General features: G+C 45.2%; 1 protein-coding gene across 1 annotated transcript in view; it reads left to right on the plus strand.

Annotated features, from left to right (window-relative positions):
* Positions 1 to 18,645, plus strand: part of SAP130 (Sin3A associated protein 130) — a 19,462-nt gene extending 817 nt beyond the window's left edge. Inside the window, 20 exon segments of the mRNA XM_010716623.2 lie at positions 15 to 327; positions 903 to 1,061; positions 1,847 to 1,958; positions 3,204 to 3,328; positions 4,102 to 4,226; positions 4,791 to 4,941; positions 5,494 to 5,584; positions 5,863 to 5,967; positions 7,131 to 7,272; positions 7,510 to 7,631; positions 10,168 to 10,470; positions 11,358 to 11,526; positions 12,773 to 12,877; positions 13,575 to 13,936; positions 15,136 to 15,384; positions 15,663 to 15,788; positions 16,678 to 16,781; positions 17,461 to 17,500; positions 17,503 to 17,573; positions 17,780 to 18,645. Coding sequence (XP_010714925.2) covers positions 15 to 327; positions 903 to 1,061; positions 1,847 to 1,958; positions 3,204 to 3,328; positions 4,102 to 4,226; positions 4,791 to 4,941; positions 5,494 to 5,584; positions 5,863 to 5,967; positions 7,131 to 7,272; positions 7,510 to 7,631; positions 10,168 to 10,470; positions 11,358 to 11,526; positions 12,773 to 12,877; positions 13,575 to 13,936; positions 15,136 to 15,384; positions 15,663 to 15,788; positions 16,678 to 16,781; positions 17,461 to 17,500; positions 17,503 to 17,573; positions 17,780 to 17,938 — 3,133 coding nt within the window. The 3' untranslated portion in view covers positions 17,939 to 18,645.
* Positions 18,646 to 18,877: the final 232 nt, after the last annotated feature.

Consider the following 18,877-nt stretch of genomic DNA (forward strand, 5'->3'; position numbering starts at 1 on the left):
CGTGGGGGGGGGAGGGGGAACGCGGGGAGCTTCGGCTCCGCTTGGCTCTGCGTCGCTTCGGCTCTCGACGCCTCTCTCCTCTCCGCAGCCAGCGATGAGTCTGTCCGTGACCCCGAGGTGGCCCCCAGGGAGCAGCACCTGGGCCCTGGCGCTCCTGCACCACCCCGTGAGGAGAAGCAGGAGCCCGTGGTGGTGCGGCCCTACCCGCAGGTGCAGATGTTGGCCCCGCACCACCCGGTGCCTCCCGGGGCACCCGTGACGGTGGCAGCCCCACCTGCACACCTGGCACCGGCTGTGCCCCTCTCCTTCTCAGATGGGCTCATGAAGGTAAGGAGGGGACATGGAGGAATGCGTTTAAATGAGAAAAGCAAGTTGATTGCTGATGAGGTTTTTTATCCCTTCTTCTAGGATAACTGTGGGTGCATTTGTTCTCTTAACCTGTACTAAAACTTGAAGTTTTGAGCAAAAGTCAGGAAGTTCCCTGTTTTCATTGTTTGATCTTTGTGTCTGGGCTCTGATGGCTCTGGATAGAGCTGTTCCGTGTGCCACGCTGAGGCCTTCCTGGCATCACAGTATTATCCTGAAGGGGTGGATTTCTTGCACTCCTTAGAGTGACTTTAGGGAAGCCTTGAAATGCTCTCTCTGTGAGAGTGGATGAGAATATGAAACAAACTGCTGATGCGCAGTGTGTAGAGAAAGGCTACAGCCCCAACAGATCCATGCTTTGTGTTAGAATCTGCCTAATTCCAGCACAAAACATGCTCTTTGTCCTAGGTGAAAATGGAATGGCTTTTCAGACCTCTGGCCCTAGCTGGCTTTCCCCTCTACCTCCGGGAATGGTTTCTCCAACCTTGAGTTGCCTCTGGGAGTGGCAACAGCACTCTGACACTTCTTTCTTGCAGCCGCCGCTGAAGCCCACCATGCCCAGCCGGCCCATCGCTCCCGCACCACCCTCAACCCTCTCAGCTCCTACAAAGGTTCCTGGACAAGTCACAGTCACCATGGAGAGCAGCATCCCGCAGGCTCCAACCATCCCTGTGGCCACCATCAGTGGACAGCAGGTCTGTGCTTTCTGCTGCAATCACTGTAAGGTCGGAGCAGTGCAGCACTGGCACAGCAGGTCAAGCTCTTGAAGCAGGGGGGAGGCAGAGAGCAGGCTTCCCTGTCCAGTGGCCACTCTGTTGGTCAGTTCTGCTTGGAGTAATATGCTTCAGTTACTGCTGGCTCTGTAGAAAGCTTCTGAGTGGGTGTAATCATCCAACTGACAGTGAGAATGCAATAGGAGAAACATATCCAAAGCTGTTACGTTCTTTAAATAATTAAATTTGAAGCCAGTGTGCCAGGACACACTCAATGCAAACCCTCTGAAGTCTCAGGGCTTCTGTGTAGTGTCCTTAGGAGGATTTGAGTTTGGATATGCTGTTACTTTCATGACTACTCATAAAAAGTCCAACACTGTTAGAAAATTGAATTCATTTGTTATAGTGTTTGTCAGAGTGCTGCTGTTCTTTTGACCTGGATGGCAAGGTGGTAGAGATCTGTGCCTTTAAGGTCACTGGTAGCAAAAGGGACATGTCTCAGGTTGGTGTCTGAGTGGCTGCTGACAGTCTGCCACGTGCCAAACAGAAAAACAGATCTCTGAAACGTTGACATCTTTCCTGTACAGTGTCAGCTGGCTCTGACTTCTCCCTGTTTCTTTACTCGCTTGTGATGCTCTTTGTAGCATGTATTTCTACAAAGTCTTTCCTGTCTTTAGAAGTCTTGAGGTAATGCTGTCAGAATGGCTGTTAGTTCTTATCCACAGAGCTCACTGTTTATTTTTTGATTTATGTCTTTAATTCTGCAGGGCCACCCTAGCAACCTGCACCATATTATGGCTACTAATGTGCAGATGTCAATCATCAGAAGTAGTGCTCCTGGGCCTCCTCTACACATTGGAGCTTCCCACCTTCCTCGAGGTAAGGACTGAGCAGTGTGTGGCTGCCTGTTGTGCTTGCCTGCTGGGGCAATGCACCCTGTCTCTGAAACTGTCTTCACTGCTGATGTATGTGGTATAGCAACCTCAGTTGTTCTACTTTTGTGCTGTTACCACTGAATGCTTTCAAAGAGGAGAAAAAAAAAAAAGCCAAAAAACCAAAGCCACACTGGCACAGATTGGCCTGTTGTGCAGAATGTGATGTTCTTGGTAGTAAGCATCTCTCACTTAACCACAGTGATGTCTGAGCCCTGTAGCTACCTGATAGAGGATCATTTCAGTATGCAGTTATACGTGCTAATATATCATGTGCATTTGCATTTGCCCTTGGGTTAAATGCTGATGCTAACTCCAAGCTCCTGTCTCCCAGGATTTCAGTTGCTGCAGCTTAAAAAACAGCAGGGCAGCCCTTTAAAAGAAGTTCAGTGCAGTGATTTCTGCTAAGCTGCACTTTCAAAACATTTATGAGTTGGGTCTCCAAGTTTCAGTTGATCTGAATTTCAAAGCACCATTTGCATTTCTATTTCCGTTGAGATCTGATATTATGCCACTGCTCAAGGGAAACAATCGTGCAAAGGTCTAACCTCATGCTAGAATAGCTGGAAGGACTGCAGCATTATTTGCAGCTGAAGTCGATGTATTTTGGTCGCCTGATTCCTGTAGGACAACCAGCATAAACCTGGGGTTTTCACTTAGTGTATTTTCTCTCCTGATCTCGTTCTCTCAGCTTGCATACCACCTTCCAGTGTAGTTTCAGTCAGGAATGTTTATGCAGTCCATCAAATGATTTCAAGGCTGTTTGCCTTTCAGAGCAGTTTCACGTGATCAGGAGTCAGCAAACTGTGGACACAAAAAAAACCACAGTGCTTTACAAATTGTTGGTGACTTTTTCTCCATTTTTATTTATTGCAGGAGGATTCCTGGTATCAGATAACTTGTTTCCCCATTAGCTCAGTAGTCAAACTGTTTGAATTATTTCTACTGATTAGCTAGGAATAGAAAACTATCAGGTTACTGTCAGGAATGAGAAGCATCAATAAACCCAAGTCACTTAAAATGATGTCTGCCTTTCCCCTTTTATGAATATAAAGTACTTTTGCTACTAGCCTTGCTTTTAAACCATTGTCATCTAAACAGAAGTACATACCAGCTAACACAGGGGCCTGTCTCTGCAGTGGTGGTGGGGCCATTTGTATGTGCTATTTAACATGCTTGGTTTGCTTTCCAGGTGCTGCAGCTGCTGCAGTGATGTCCAGTTCAAAAGTAACTACAGTCCTGAGACCAGCATCCCAGCTGCCCAATGCAGCCACTGCTCAGCCAGCAGTTCAGCACATCATTCATCAGCCAATCCAGGCAGGTAGCAGCCAGGCAGCTCTGCAGAACCACCTGCTCCAGGTTCCTCCTGGCATCTCCTTGCAGTTCATAACCTGTAACTGCATGTTTGTTGGGCTGAAGCTGTCAGCAGCTCTCTTCTAATTCAGTTTGTTTGGTATCCATTTCTGATAGCAAGCTGTGAAGTGGTCCTGTTAGTCCCATGCTTCCAAGTTGGGAGCAGGACATACTGTAACAGTGGAGTTTTAGTCTGAAAGGCCTAGCATGTTGTGCAGATGGGAATTTATTCTCAACTGTTTTGATGTAGAATAAAAATATGTATATTTTAGTATACTGCCAAAAAGATCTCAGCTTCTATATTTATGTAAAAGAAAGACTGTAGGTATCTGTTCTCTGTATGCATTCAAGGTTAGGATAAAGGGTCAAATGGTTTTTACTTCATGCTTCAAAATCCCAATATAATCATTTTTGATTTCCTGTGTGTCTTAGTATAGAGTTTCAGCTTGTTCTGAAGAAGCCTTTGTTGTTTCTCCTAAAATCATTCAGAAGCACTGCAGTAATTTCTGTTAACCTTCCTGGTATTTGGTGCCCTCTGTATGTCCTTTGAAAATCAGAATAGATTTCCACAAGAACTTGCAGATCAAGTCAGAAAGATTGAAAATATCTTAGAATGCTGAAGCTTAGTGATAAGATACTTTTTTTTAAAAAAAAAAAAGTTATTCTAGGCAAATAATTCCTACTTATTCTCTAAAGTGCAGAATTTCTTTTCTGAATGTCTGTCTCTGTTCTTACAGTCTCGTCCACCTGTGACAACTTCAAGCACTATTCCTCCTGCTGTGGTGGCGACTGTCTCAGCCACGAGAGCTCAGTCTCCTGTTATAACCACAACAGCAGCACATGCTACAGAGTCAACCCTCAGGTAAAGATGATTAAGGCAAATTTTTTGCAGTCTGCAGTGCTCTGACTTCACAGAGGCTGTGGGAGGAGGAAACGTGTTAGTCATCCTGAGCTGATTATCCTCTGGATGTGGGATGGTACAATACAAAAATAGGAGTGCTTGCACACTACAGAAGCTTTCAGTTCTGTGAATAAAAGTTACTATAAAGATGAACTGTTGCACTGTTACAAGAATGGGCATAACAAATCAATTGAGAACTGCTGCTTCCTGGAAAGCAGAGTTTCCTTTCTAGGAGCCTGTAGATAGTTCAGCCCATCTTTTTTTCTGAAGACACAGTGAGGAGTGACACGTGAATGTTGTAAAGCATCCCTGACAGGAAAAGCTTTATACAGAACTGCTTAGGGCAGACACCTGATGAGGACAGAACAGTGCAGCTTGAGTTCCTCAAGTTGCTTCACCATGATTTTGATAGCAGTGCTGTTTTCAAACAGAAAGAAAACAGAGCCAGACGCATCACTTTGTCTTTCAGATTTAGCACCCACAGAACTATCTTCTGTGATATCTTATGATTGTTTTTTTCTCCAGCCGGCCCACCCTGTCTATCCAGCAGCACCCACCTTCTGCAGCCATCAGCATCCAGCGGCCCGCACAGCCCCGCGATGCGGCCACGCGGATCACACTGCCATCCCACCCAGCCATAGGAGCACAGAAGCCACAGCTCCACACCATGGCCCAGGTGGGCTGTTGGGGGGAAACCCTTCTGCTGCTTTCGGGCATCGTTTGAATTTACATTTGGGTGGATAAGATGAAATTTGGGAAAAGAATATTAGGTTAGAAATTGATGTTCTTTACAGTCCATGCAGCGTGATTCCAAGCAGAGTAAATATCAAAAATCCTTTCAGTACCTAAAGAGAGCCTATAAACAGGAGAGGAGTCAACTCTTTGAAAGGATGGATAACTGCAGGACAAGGGGAAATGGTTTTAAGTTGGGGGAGGGAAGATTTAGATTGGATGTCAGGGGGAAGTTCTTCACTGTGAGACTGGTGAGGTGCTGGAACAGCTGCCCAGAGAGGCTGTGGATGCCCCGTCCGTTCCTGGAGGTGTTCAAGGCCAGGTTGGATGGGGCGCTGGGCAGCCTGGGCTGGTATTAAACGGGGAGGTTGGTGGCCCTGCATGTGGCAGGAGGTGGGAGCTTCATCATCCTTGAGGTCCCTTCCAACCCAGCCATTCTGTGATTCTTTGAAAAATGTGGTAGTATTTTAACTTGAAGCTTTTCTGCTTTCAATAGAAAACCATTTTCAGTACTGGTACTCCAGTGGCAGCAGCAACAGTGGCACCTATTTTAGCAACAAATACCATTGCTTCAGCAACCACAGCTGGTGAGTGTTCGTAATGCTATTGTGAGAGGGTTGTGGGTTGTTGAAGTTTTCTTGTTGTTTCTCTACACTGAAACTGGAACCTAATTAGATTTGAGGGAACCTTCCTTTCTGCTGAAGATTGCATTTGGAAGTGTGTAATTAGAATCCAGGAGAGAAGTTGCTGAGTTCACCAGGGGGTTGTGTGGGCTGGCTTTTTGCTCTTCATTTGGGTATAGATATACTTCTATGTGATAGAGCTCTGCAGAAATATCTTGTATGTTCTTTTTTTTTTTTCTCAGGTTCTGTTTCTCACACCCAAGCGCCTACAAGCACCATTGTCACCATGACAATGCCCTCCCATTCTTCCCATGCTACAGCTGTCACAACCTCAAACATCCCAGTTGGTGAGTGATTTCAGTTCCAAGAGAAATGTGTACTGGGTATTTTGATTCTACTGTTTATGCTAGCAATATTTGTGTGCATTGGCACTTCAAGGAAGGGAAGCAAATCAATTCAAGCTGGGAGAAATCAACTAGAAGGTCTGCAGTGGCACAGCTTATTTCAGTGCCAGGAAGAAATAGATGTTCTAGGAGGAATAAGTAATAAAATGGCTCATTAACTTCCTCAATTGAATTTTCAGACAAACATAGGCTTTTTGGCATTTCAGAACCTGCACTGTATGCGCTAGGAGTTGTAACTGCTTGGTGATAGGGCTTTCTTAGCTGGTTTTTGTACAAGAATCCCATGATTCTTGAGGCATTGGATACAGCCTAGTCAAGGCTGGTGTGTTTGTCTGAAGGTGAAACAGCTGAAGCCTAAAAATGGCAAGCTTATTTGCCTGGAAGTGCAGTCTGCATGAGATGTTTCCAACACATCTACTTAAGTTTCCTCTGTTCATCTCCTCTGTTCTGCCCACTTCCTTTTGTTGCTCCCTTGAAACTTTTTAATATCTTTCCTGCCTCTGTGTATATTTGTCTGCCATATATTTCATTTCCCTTGGTCTCTGTCAAGTTTTGCTTTGAAAATGTTGATAAATTATTGACAGCAGGAAGGATTGAGCTGATCATTGGAAGGAAAAAAATAAGTAACTTCACTGAAGTTTTGGAGTTATTTCACCTCTTAACAATTAGAAGTTACATAAGCTTTTATAATGTCTTTGAATTCTGGTACAAGTTGAATGGAAAAAATGTAAGATGGATTTGTTTAGTTTTCTGTTTTTTAGCCTGGTTTGGTGGTTGGTGACACTGCAGATAGCAGGAGGGTGAAACTAGATGATCATTGTGGTCCTTTTCGACCCAGGTCTTCCTATGATTCTATGATTCTTCCTACTGAAGCAATGTATCATCACTGGATAGGAAATGATTGGAGGCTGGGGGCATCTTGGGAGTGGGGTTGGGGGTTTGTGGTTTGGGGTAGGTTTTTTTGTTTGTTTTCATGTAGTTTTTTTCAGTGTAGTTTTTCTGTTATTTGTTTTGATTTCTGTTGTTTTTTGGTTGTTTTTTTTTTGAGAACTAATTTTGACTTTGCAACTTTTTCTCTGACTGATGACACGTTTGTCTTTATGCAGCTAAAGTGGTTCCTCAGCAGATCACACATACTTCTCCCCGGATTCAGTCCGATTATACAGCAGAGAGGAGTAACCTCATACCTCTTTCTAGTCATCGGGCGTCTCCAAATCCAGTAGCAATGGAAACCAGGAATGACAACAGGTGGGGAAATAACATCTCTATGAATAGGAGAGTGCGAGTAGCTTCTGAGTACCTTTCTGCTTGTCTGGGCTCAGGGAACAAATCTTCAGAGAGTTTTGGTAGTTCTGAATTAATCACAAGAGCTAATGAATGTGATAGCTTATGGCAGATGAGAAAAACTTGGGCTGTGGCCCGAAGACAGGATTTGAAGGTAAGCAGATGAAGTGGTGTAACACTTGTTGTTCTTGCTGCCTGCAGGCAGTCGGTGCCTGTCCAGTTCCAGTACTTCCTACCCACCTACCCACCCTCTGCCTACCCGCTGACTGCGCACACCTACACCCCCATCACCAGCTCGGTGTCCACCATCCGCCAGTACCCAGGTGAGGAGCTGTGGGCTGAGCTGGCTGATGCTCTGCTCACTTGTTTGTGTACCAGCTTCAGCACTGGGAGCAACTGAGAGGCTTGCATGCTCCTTTCCGGTAACGGAGCGCAGAGTCTGACTTCTCCCGCTTTCCCCTAAGCCAACAAGTAGCACTGAGCTACTTCAGAGGCATACTGCACACAGCTAATAACCATTTTGTTGTGAGTTTCAAACCTGACACCCAGAAATATCCAGAAGCTTCTCTCTTTTAAAGTATCAGATTTCAACAATCAAAAACAAGGAAGTTCCTCCAAAACAAATGAGCTTGTTATGCATTTTCATTCTCTAATATTCTGAGAAGCCCATTTTTGATATCTTTTCATTTGAATATACAGTTGGAGAGAGAAGCATGAGTTGAAAACAGAAATCAAGTTGCACTGCAAGCTCTTGGTGTTCTGTTTACAAGAATCAGGCAATAACCAGTTTGAATTGTTGCAGTAGTTTGTAGAGAAGCCAAAAAAAAAAATCACACATGATGTGAGTGAATGCTGTCATCCCAAACTAAGGTCATTCTCTTGAGACAAAAAACACTGGAGCACTCCACCTTGCTGAGTAGCTTAGGACAGATGTGGTGATTTCCGCAATCCAAACTCTAAGAAGATGCCTGATTTGGGTTTTCATAGTGTGTCTGCTGGTGGCATGTTGCTCCTGACCAGTACAGTGGCGTTGGAAGGACATGGAGATTGCAGAGTCCATTTGCTGACTGGGAAAATATGCATAGGGAATTGATGTGTTATTGGGGTCTGTTCTTTGTTAATGACACTGAAACTTTAATTTCACTGGCAACTTTCAGATCTTGACTGTAAGTCATGGGCTTTAGGATGATCAGATGAGTTGGGATAGGGACAGAGAGGCTTCTTACTGTACCTTCCTGCGCTTTGAGCAGTGTTACTGGGAGCTGGCAGCTGTGGTTGAATGGTTCCAGAGCCCTGGATAGAAATGCTTTGTCTGTCCTGCACTCAGTTGGTAGGAGGGAGAACAACAGCGTGCTGCTGGGCAGCAAGGACAGATGTCACAGCAGTCATTCATGCTGCCACAGGAACATTGTGCAAGTCCACAAAGCTGCATTAGGAGTTGCAATACTGGTGGCATATGGGGCCAATGATGGGCTAACACTGATTTTTTTTAAAAAAAGATTATCTTTCTTCATTGCTGGAGATATTTTGCTTATTACGTTGATTTGAAGCTTCAACTAAAGGTATTAATTAGGGCAGTAACTGGTGATACCTCAAAGCAGAGAACACGGTACAAGGAGGATGCAAACCTGTGTTGAGGACAGCCATGGAGGACTTAGCTAAAAGTACAGAGGAAACTTCTTAAAAGATCACTGAGCTGAGGGGTACCCATGTGTTTTGAGGAAGGATGTTAGCTTTGGCTTTCCAAGAGCCAGTTGTGTTTACACAGTCTCCAAAATGATTTTGTTGGATGGACAGTTCCACAACAAGAGTTTCACCTAGAGTACCCCTGGCAGAATTGGTAAGCAGAAGCCTTTTCTGTGGACCTGGTGCTGTATCTTAGTTTTTAGAGGGACTGGTCAGCACAAGAACTTGATGGAAATCCTGTGACAAAACCAGCTCGTTCAGTTGAGAAGGCTCTCAATTGTTAGGGGACAAACCGAGTGTTGCAAGTTAGCACTTCATTCTGTGCATGGCTGCAGAAATGATGTTGCTGTTCTGTGCATTTGGAGCTCTGGAGAGCTACAGGTAGTCCAAGGTGGCTGCTAAATGCTCCCTGGGAGAAGTGCAGCACACCTTATGGGAGATCTGGAAAGATGCAACCACAGTTGCTTAGAGCTGTACATTCAAGTGAAGTAGTTGAACTTTCAAGTATAGGTGCATCACTGGGAACACCACAGAGGTTATGTGCTCATTCTAGCTGTGGGACCCACTCTGTAATTGCCTGTTGTGAGTCAAATAAACTGTATTCTGGGTCAGAACAGTTTGTCCAGCTGTGTGAAGGGGAGCTGTCTTGCTGATGTGGTTAGGGGTGTGGGAAGTGAGTTGTGTTTTAAGGTGCTTATACTTGGGTCTGTCTTCTCCACGTGCCTTTGTACAGTCAAAGATGTTAGTTTTATTAATTGATGTAATAAGTTCTGTGGAAGACTGTATTTTGAAAAGAATTCCTTTAGGCTTCTAGTGTATTTAAGCAGGAAAAGTGCCAGCTATTGGTACTATGGAGACTTTGTGTAAAAATAAGCAATGAAAAAATACTCTAGTGAGCAAAAATAGCACACAGGTTTCTGAGACTGGGTACAGAAACATAACCTTAGCCTAACTTTAAGGCAAACCTTGATCTTCATTGTTGCAATATGGGGTGAGGGGGAAAAAATGTTCAAGCAGACAACATGGCTTCTCTACTCTCAAACTCATCCCTGCTTCAAGCAGGCTGGCAAGCTAACTTTCAGAAGCAGTCTTTGGGAGTACCTATGGGGTGAGAGGTGGTGGGGTTGAAGTGCCAGGCCAGGCATGACAAGCTGTCCATGTTGCTGCCCGCAGTTTCAGCCCAGGCGCCCAACTCGGCCATCACGGCGCAGACGGGTGTGGGGGTGGCATCCACTGTGCACCTCAACCCCATGCAGCTGATGACTGTGGATGCATCCCATGCCCGCCACATTCAGGGCATCCAGCCGGCGCCCATCAGTGCTCAGGGCATCCAGCCAGCGCCCATCGGTGCCCAGGGCATCCAGCCAGCACCAATTGGGACTCAAGGACTGCACCCAGCTGCACCCATTGGCACGCAGGGGCTGCAGCCAGCGCCCATCAGCGCTCAGCAGCCACAGGCTGACACCAAGACCTCAGGTGAGTGGTCAGAACCCGTAAGTCCTGCACAGTGCTCTGCCTCGAGGGGTTCCTTTAACTCTGGGTTATGACATTGTGTGGTGGATCTTGAGCAGTCCCAGTGCTCAACACCAAATACATCCCTGTGTCTGCTCTCTTTCACTAAATATTTAGTGAATGCAATTCATTAGTGTTCTTCAGACTGGGTAGAATATACGGGTAGCATTGGATGGGTTATATGAGCAGGAAAAACTTGACAGTGCATTCAGAGATCAGTACAGCCTTGTGGGAAGAGCCATTTACAAGCAGATGCTCACTGAACTGTTGCAGCTGTGCCTCCAGTTTAGACTGTGATTAAAAAGCCTTCTTCACAAGGAGGAATTGGTGTGATCAAATCCCAGTGATGGACTGAAGGAAGGGAAAATGGCAGCCAAGAGCATCCACTCTTTGCAGTGCTGGCAGATACCAGTGTGATCCCTGCCTTGTTGTTCTGCATGTTTGTTTTCCTAGCAGGACTTGGCAAGAAGCTCAGAATATGAGCAGAGCTGCCAGCTCACTTACAAAGTTCTGAGTTGCCACATGGCCTCCACCAGCAGACCCGGTTGTGTTGGTGACCTCCCTAGCCATTTCTGTGTCTTCCATTTCTTCTGGAAAAAGTATTTCTGTAGGCAGCAGTTGTTAGACAAAGGATAGTTATCATCTGCCCTGCAGCAGGCCTAGTCAGCAGAGTGCTAGTAGTTAAGGTGTTAGTTAGGAAGTAGTCTGAAAGTGCTACAGCTAAATATTGAGGGAGTCAAAGGAGCAGAGAGACAGCATGTGTTCTGCAAACACCTGCTTTTACCTCCTCCAGTAACTGCTCCTTTTTCTTCTGTTCTCTCCGCTCTGCCAACGTCCATCCTTCCCAGCAGTAGTCCTGGCAGATGGAGCCACCATTGTAGCCAACCCTATTAGCAACACCTTCAACACTGCTTCTGCAGCAACTACAGTTGTACAGACCCACAGCCAGAGTGCCAGTGCCCCAGCACAGGGCTCTTCCCCACGCCCGAGCATCCTCCGGAAGAAACCAACCACAGATGGGTGAGTAAGATTGAAGGGGGGACACAGAAATGACACCTCTGTTCAGTCTAGCCCAGCTACATGGAAGTATCTTAATGTGAGTAGGAAAAGTCCTGGCAGGTTATACGGTCAGCAGTGGATGCGAGTGACCTGCAGATCCGTGAAACCCATTTTCTTCTCCTCCAGGACAGATCATAGCTGCTTCTTCCTCTCTGTAATAAGATGTCTCTAGCTTTGAAAGTGACCTTTTAAGGGAAAGTGGTTTTTGTTAATCTAAGCAAGAAAGCCTCAAATCCAAAGAGGTCAATTACTAAAATTAGAAATCTGTGCTTTGATTTCAATGCTTTTCTTGGAAGAAATTCTGTGGATGAATAGTAAGGATGGATTAGTACCCTGCTGTGAAAACTGATTAGGAAAAGGGGAGGGAATCATTTAAAATAATTCATGTTCTCTGGCTTAATTTTAAATGCCTGAATAAAAGAGGCAGGAGAAAGCATTAGAATTAACAATCTACTTCCTCCTTACTAAAGACTGAAAATGTTTGGAGCTGACATGTTCTATGAGGCTAAAATTGTTTTTGTTTTTTTTTTTTATTTGGGTGGAAACCTTTAAGGCAGAGAAGTTGCAAGCTGTAAAACTGAAGCATAAATTAAAGATGTAGATCACTGAAGAATGTTTCCACTTGAAAGGCTGATTATTTGGAAGACAGTCTCTCTTTCAGCCTCACAGGGGGCTGAAAAGTCTCTTAAATGTTTTTCTGAATGCAGGACTGAGCTGTCTAACATCCACATGCAGGGTCTGGAGATTCTAGAGCCAGGCTTTGACACAGTCTACTCCAACTAAGTAAAGCAGTTGCCTGTGTTAGTGCTGTGCTGCTTAGTTCCAGATAGTTTGCTCTGTCTTGGGGTTGTGCAGGACATTGGTGTGGCCAGATCTCCCTTCCCCTCCAGCCACCACATCTGGAGCCTGGCAGTCTCAATAAGATGCACTGACTGGCAAGATGAAAGTAAGGCTGGTATTTCTGGAGAAACCCCAAATGTGAGGGAGTCTCAGCCAGAGCAACTAATCTCTTATCTTCAAAGAAAATAAAACCTAGAGGCTTGGTCAAAAACAAGACTTTCTGTAGCAGATCAGTTAGAGTGAGTGCATGCAGAGACATGTTTGACTTCTATCCTGGATTTGGCAAGAGAGGATTGATTCCTTTACTTCCAGTGGGATTTATCTTCATGTCAGAGGTGAGAACTCTAGATCTGCCTTTGTCTTACAGCCTGGCAGTCCGTAAAAGCTTAATTCCACCTCAGCCACCTGAAGTAGCGAGCACACGTGTTGAGAATACTATGCGAAGCACGTCTGGATCACCAAGGCCTGCTGGGTAAGACAGAAAACCAACTGCATTGTACTGGCTTCGTGTTGTGTGTCTGATTTGTGGTGTTTGGGCATTGAAGCGCTTGCTTTCGTGAAAGGTGTTTTTATATTTGTCAGTGTGATGATTTTGAATGGACATAATTCTGTTACGAAGCTGAGGCAGTAGGCTTTTGAAGGATATGGTTATGAGCTTGGGTGAGTGACAAGAAAATAACCATGTTGTGTTAAAGGCTGTGCTGTGGAACTTTATAATTCTTTGGCATTAATGCTAAAGGAAGTTGAATGGATCTTCTACCTGCTTCAGTTGTATACAGTGGCTTTCTAAGTCATTGTTTTAAAACTACTAACCCACAATGTGAGCTCTCACAGAAAGGATGAGGGATAGTACAGCTTTGGGTAAACGTTCTGCTTGTTTGCATTGTGAAACTGTATTGCTCCTTTTGTGAGTGTTTTGAAGCCATCTGGAGTCAGTTGTGAGATTTGCTTGTACGTTAGAAGAGAACAGCACCTTACACAAAGGGGTTAGAAGAGAGCACAGCTGAGATGACACATTCTCCAGCTACTACAGTTGTTACCCAGCCAGGTGTTACTGTACAGGAAAAAATTTATCTGAGTCCAGCTGGGCTCATTTACTTCGTGCTAGAAGGTCATGACTGAGATGCAGTTGACATCAGCTTGTTTTACTTTTCTTTTCAATGTCACAGTGCCAAGCCAAAACCTGAGATTCACGTGTCCATGGCCACTCCTGTCACAGTGTCTATGGAGGCAGTGTCCAACCAAGGCAGTGAGCAGCCCACCATTGCAGTCCCTCCTTCCTCCCAGCAGCCCCCTTCTGCCATTCCAACCATCATTGCCGCAGCCAGCCCCACCTCGCAGCCTGCAGCAGCTCTGTCCACCATTCCAGGAGCCGTCCCAGCTGCTCCACCGACTTCTACCACAATTGTAGCTGCACCTGCTCCTCCAGCAACCATGAGCGGGGCCCTTTCAGCAGTGCTGGGACCTGTGGTGCCAGAGATAAAAATCAAAGAGGAGGTGGAACCTATGGACATAATGCGACCAGTATCTGGTAGGTTGTTTTTAAGCACTGAGGTGTTTCTCTTGTTGAAATCTTAATTTTTCCACTATCTCACCACAAGCAACCTGAAAGTGGAATGACATCTCTTTCATGGTAGCACAGAACACAAGTCAAGGGGTTCCTTCATGCCTTCTTTTTACAGTCCTCTTCCCTGCCTACTGCTTTTCAGTATAGAACATGGGACTTGGTTTTGGTGACATGACTAAGGTATGACATGTTGTATGAGCAGAGTATGAAGTCTTAACGGCCCAGTAAATAAAATGGAAAGCAAAGATTTAGGTTAAGGTGCCAGTTGACACAAGTTAGTAACTCCTAGAAGAAAAGGGCATTGCAGTGTCTGAGAGGGTTCCTGTCTCAAGTACTAAGAACTGCAGAATAGCAACTAAGTGAGCATCTCTTAAGTTCTTATTTGCCATCTCCTTAATCTCCTGTGGAAACCACTTGGGGTTGAGACTGCTTTCTTCATTTTCAAACAATCCAGTTGCAAAGAGTCTGTATGAATTGCATGCTTAGAACACTGTCAGCCGCAGTGCTGGTATAATACAAATCAGTACAGTTAATCTCAGTTGAGATTTCATCCCAGAAATTCTGCTGCGTATTACCTGGCACGCTCACTTCAGTCATGGCTGATTGAGCTCTTCCCTGCAAATGTGAAGGATTATTATTCCTTAGAGCTCCTGCTGCTATGCCACCATGCTCCAGAAGTGTGTTGATTTGTACAGTAGCCTGCTGACATAGGCTGTTGACTTGGCAGTGCAAGTACACTTGCAAGGAGAGCACTGCAGTTGTGGTTTGACTACATCTGACTCTACCTGCATTGCAAAGGGGATTTGCCTGTTTTTGACTGTGATCTGTAGTGAAACATCAATTCAAAGATGTTTACTTACCACATGGGAGATATTAGCACGGATTCCTTTTCAATAGCATTCAACTGCTGTAGGCCTTGAAAATGAAGGAACTGAGTGAGATCAGTCTCTTGTCATTTTTTGTTCTGAGGATGTTAGAATAAAGGCATTGTCCTGGTGATGGGTCCTGGCTTAATATCTGGCCTCATATACCCAAAGAGGTGAACTGCATCTGTAGTGGAATCCACGCTTCTCACAAAGCACTGAAAGGAGATGGTGTTAAAACATGGTACTTTACCTCTTTGCTACTGATAGTTGAGGTTCTTCTCCTTTCTCTTCTCCCAGCAGTCCCTCCACTGACTACAAGTACTGTCTCTCCATCTTTGGCATTGCTGGCCAACAACCTTTCGATGCCTCCAAGCGATTTGCCACCTGGTGCCTCCCCAAGGAAAAAACCCCGTAAGCAGCAGCACGTCATCTCCACAGAGGAAGGGGACATGATGGAAACAAACAGCACCGATGATGAGAAATCTACTGCCAAAAGCTTGCTGGTGAAAGCAGAGAAGCGCAAGTCTCCTCCCAAGGAATATATAGGTAATGTCATCCCTGACATTCTTCTCCTATCTGAATGTCTGTATTTACTCATTCTCTTAAGGAAGGCATGCTGTAATTCTCCTGCTTACAAAATATAAATAATACAGACTCCAAGTACCTGCTCCTCTCTATAGTGATGCTTGGGACCTTTCTCAGCACAGAGAGTCACTTCGTACAACGCAGTGCTTATCCATTTGCAGTCACAATTGCTGCCGTGCTGATCTCCCTCTTCCACCTGCTTCAGATAGTAACGCAGCTATTTGTGAATCCTTTTGTAGATGAAGAAGGTGTAAGGTACGTCCCTGTGCGTCCGAGGCCGCCCATCACATTGCTCCGCCACTACCGCAATCCCTGGAAGGCCGCCTACCACCACTTCCAGAGATACAGCGATGTCCGAGTGAAAGGTCAGTGTGCTGCCTGCACCCGGGCACTCAGGCACACGGTTGGTGTCTGAGAAACAGTCTTGGCTGGCTGATGTTGATAAGCAACCCTGCGGGAAGGCTTTGCTCACAGTTTGGAAAACAAGCGTCAGTCACGTGAGCTAATGGCTTCGTTAGCTAGATGGTGCTTAAATCTTTTTCTCTCTCAAGACTGGGAAAAAAAGGAAGGATCTTGTATAGAATCAGATGCAATTGCCTAACTATCTAATTAGTCTAAAATCTTACGTTACTGAGAAATGTATTTATGTACGAGGATAGAGAGAGAAATTCTTTAGCAGACTGTACGGTGATATGTTATGGCTTAGCACTCATTGTACTGCCTAACAATCCTGCCAATGTAATCAAAAACGTTCCCTATTTAGAGTAACGAGTCTTACGAGCTAACAGATGGGTCTGGTGGGTTTCTATGGAACGTTTTTTCTAGTAAGAGGAAAATTGAGATCAGATTCTGTCCTTCAGTCTTTTTGGCTTATGTCAGAATTTATAAGCAGATTGGGTTTTTCAACTGTGTGAAGATGTGAAGGAAGGAGCAGATGTGTATTTCAGCAGTGTGAGATGGACTGCTTGCTGCTTCATGTACAGTGTTTGAAACAACACTACATTTTAGAAAAAGGAAAAAAAAATTGAAAACAAAAAATCTGAAAATACAGATAACCCATTGATGAGTGAGAGCAGCCTTCAGGTAAGATGGCAGATGAGTAGTTATTTTCCAGTCCCAGTTGAAGTGTTGCTGACTCTTACTTATTAGGATGTGTGGAAAGCAGGAGCTAGGTTGAAGTTTTTGTTTGAGAACAGAGGTCTGGTGGACTCTTGAACATATATTTGAACATATATTTGTGTTTTTTGGTGACAGAAGAGAAGAAAGCTATGCTACAGGAGATTGCCAATCAGAAGGGTGTATCCTGCCGTGCACAAGGGTGGAAGGTCCATCTGTGTGCGGCACAGCTGCTGCAGTTGGTAGGTGCATAGGACGTGCCAGCTGTCTGTACCATGGGGAACATGGAGTTCTGTAAGGCAGGATGTTTTCACAAGCTCAGTACACGCTCAACCTGACACAGGGATGCCATAAGCTGGTGTGTAGTGCCCAAAGGGAGTGGGACAAGCTTTTCCCCTTTCTCAGGAATGTGGCGTAAGTGGCTTGGAAACTTAGTGTTGATTTTGATCCAGACATAAGAGCTGATGTATTTTGTACAGATGATCAAAATTGGCAACTCCCTCCTGCTGATGCACAGGTCTGAAGAAGCGTCTGTTTGGGATGGTGCGGCTGATCTGAGGAGGCAGCACTGATCCACATTCCTGGATGCTTCTGTTTCAGGTTGGGGGTGAGGTAGGTGCTCTGCATTCTAGCACCAAACTCCCCAAAACCTCTGCATTCCTGGAATAGTATTGTGAGAGACAAGGGAAACAGTTCTGGTTAGGTTCCATGTTTGTTCAGAAGTGGAGCAATCCTGTAAATAGGATGTTTAGTAAGAACAATAGTGCCACACTCAACATCAGAGGCTCCATCTTCTGAATTACTAACATGAGCAGCTGAGAGGGGAACAGATTTTTGTCTTCTCTGTGTAGATTTCTTAATGTGGGCAGATGTTTTCTGGCCTGGTGGTGAACCTTCTCATGAAGTGCTGTTGTCTTTTAGACAAACCTGGAGCGTGATGTGTATGAGAGACTGACTGCCTTACAGAGGGGCTCATACCTAAGAAAAAGGCAGCAACTGATGATGACCTGCATCGAATCAATGAGCTGATACAGGTAGGCTCCTATGGCCTCTAAGCTCAGAGGAATTGCTCTACCTTTAGTAATTGCAGCAGGATATTTTTCTAACGAAGTGCTAAGTCTGGAACTTTAAAAAAAAAAGATACTTCTCCTGTGTCGTCATTTAATGGTGACTTTATTTTTAGGTAGAGTTTGTTTTGACTATTTAGTCTGCTGTTAGTGATGATAGTGTTTCATTTCAGGGGAATATGCAGAGGTGTAAACTTGTGATGGATCAAATCAACGAGGCTCGAGACTCGATGCTGAAGGTCTTGGATCACAAGGATCGTGTTCTGAAGCTTCTGAACAAGAATGGAACTGTCAAGAAAGTATCCAAATTAAAGCGAAAGGAGAAGGTCTAAAGCCAGAAAAATGACTCTGGAAATGGAGAACGGAGTTGAGACCTTTTTGTAGTTTATTTTTAAGCAGAGCATCTGAATAAAAAGGATGAGTTTAGAGAACAGATGGCAGCAGATGGACATGTAAAGCCTGGTGACCTGAAGGGATTGTCAGTGATCTGTCATAACGAACAACGCTTTCTCTCAGGCTCATTCCTTTTCAAAGTCTTTGCAGTCCCACTTGTTTAACTCTCCTGATGTGTCAGTGCCTACTAATTGGATCTAGTGATGCAGTGTGGTGGGCAGTGCTCTCCTGTAACGCAGAGTAAGGGTGAACCAGGTGAGGTACATGTGTGAGCACAGATGGCCACGCTTTAAAGCACTGAACGCAACACTGCTTTCCGTTGCCCCGTTCAGTTCTTCTGACCTTCCAGTGTCTGAAGGAGCCTTTTAAAAACCAGTGCCACTGCACCACGTTCAGAGCCTCCAATGGGTCAGAAGTCCCAGCTGTCAATTTCAAAAAGGAGAAAAAACAAAAGGGGGGTTGGGGTGAGGGTGGGAAATAATTTCCAAGTGGTTTTTTGTAGTGTCTGTGTGTGTCTCTGTGGGTGCTCTGAGATGCTTGTTCTGAAGTACCTCTTGCAGCAGGGTACTTCCTGTAGCTGGTGTAACGTTAATTTTGTGTACCACATACATCCCAAATATGAATAAAGGACTTGGAGGTTTTTGTATGCGAGCAGTTCATGTACTTTTGTGCCAGCTGAACTATTCTACCTTTAAACTCAAAATCGGAATAAGGCATCGAAAGGAGCCAGCGGGAGGGAATACGCATGGGGGAACGGCCGCTTGTGCCAAAGAGGGAAGTGATTCTCATCGCCGCTCCCTTCCTGGGCTGGCAGGAGGCCAATATGGCATCCCGCTCCACACGCGCGCTCTGCGGGCCGTGAAGGGCTGCGCGCGCCC

This window comes from Meleagris gallopavo, chromosome 11 (genome assembly GCF_000146605.3).
Source record: "Meleagris gallopavo isolate NT-WF06-2002-E0010 breed Aviagen turkey brand Nicholas breeding stock chromosome 11, Turkey_5.1, whole genome shotgun sequence".
NCBI classification, from domain to species: domain Eukaryota; kingdom Metazoa; phylum Chordata; class Aves; order Galliformes; family Phasianidae; genus Meleagris; species Meleagris gallopavo.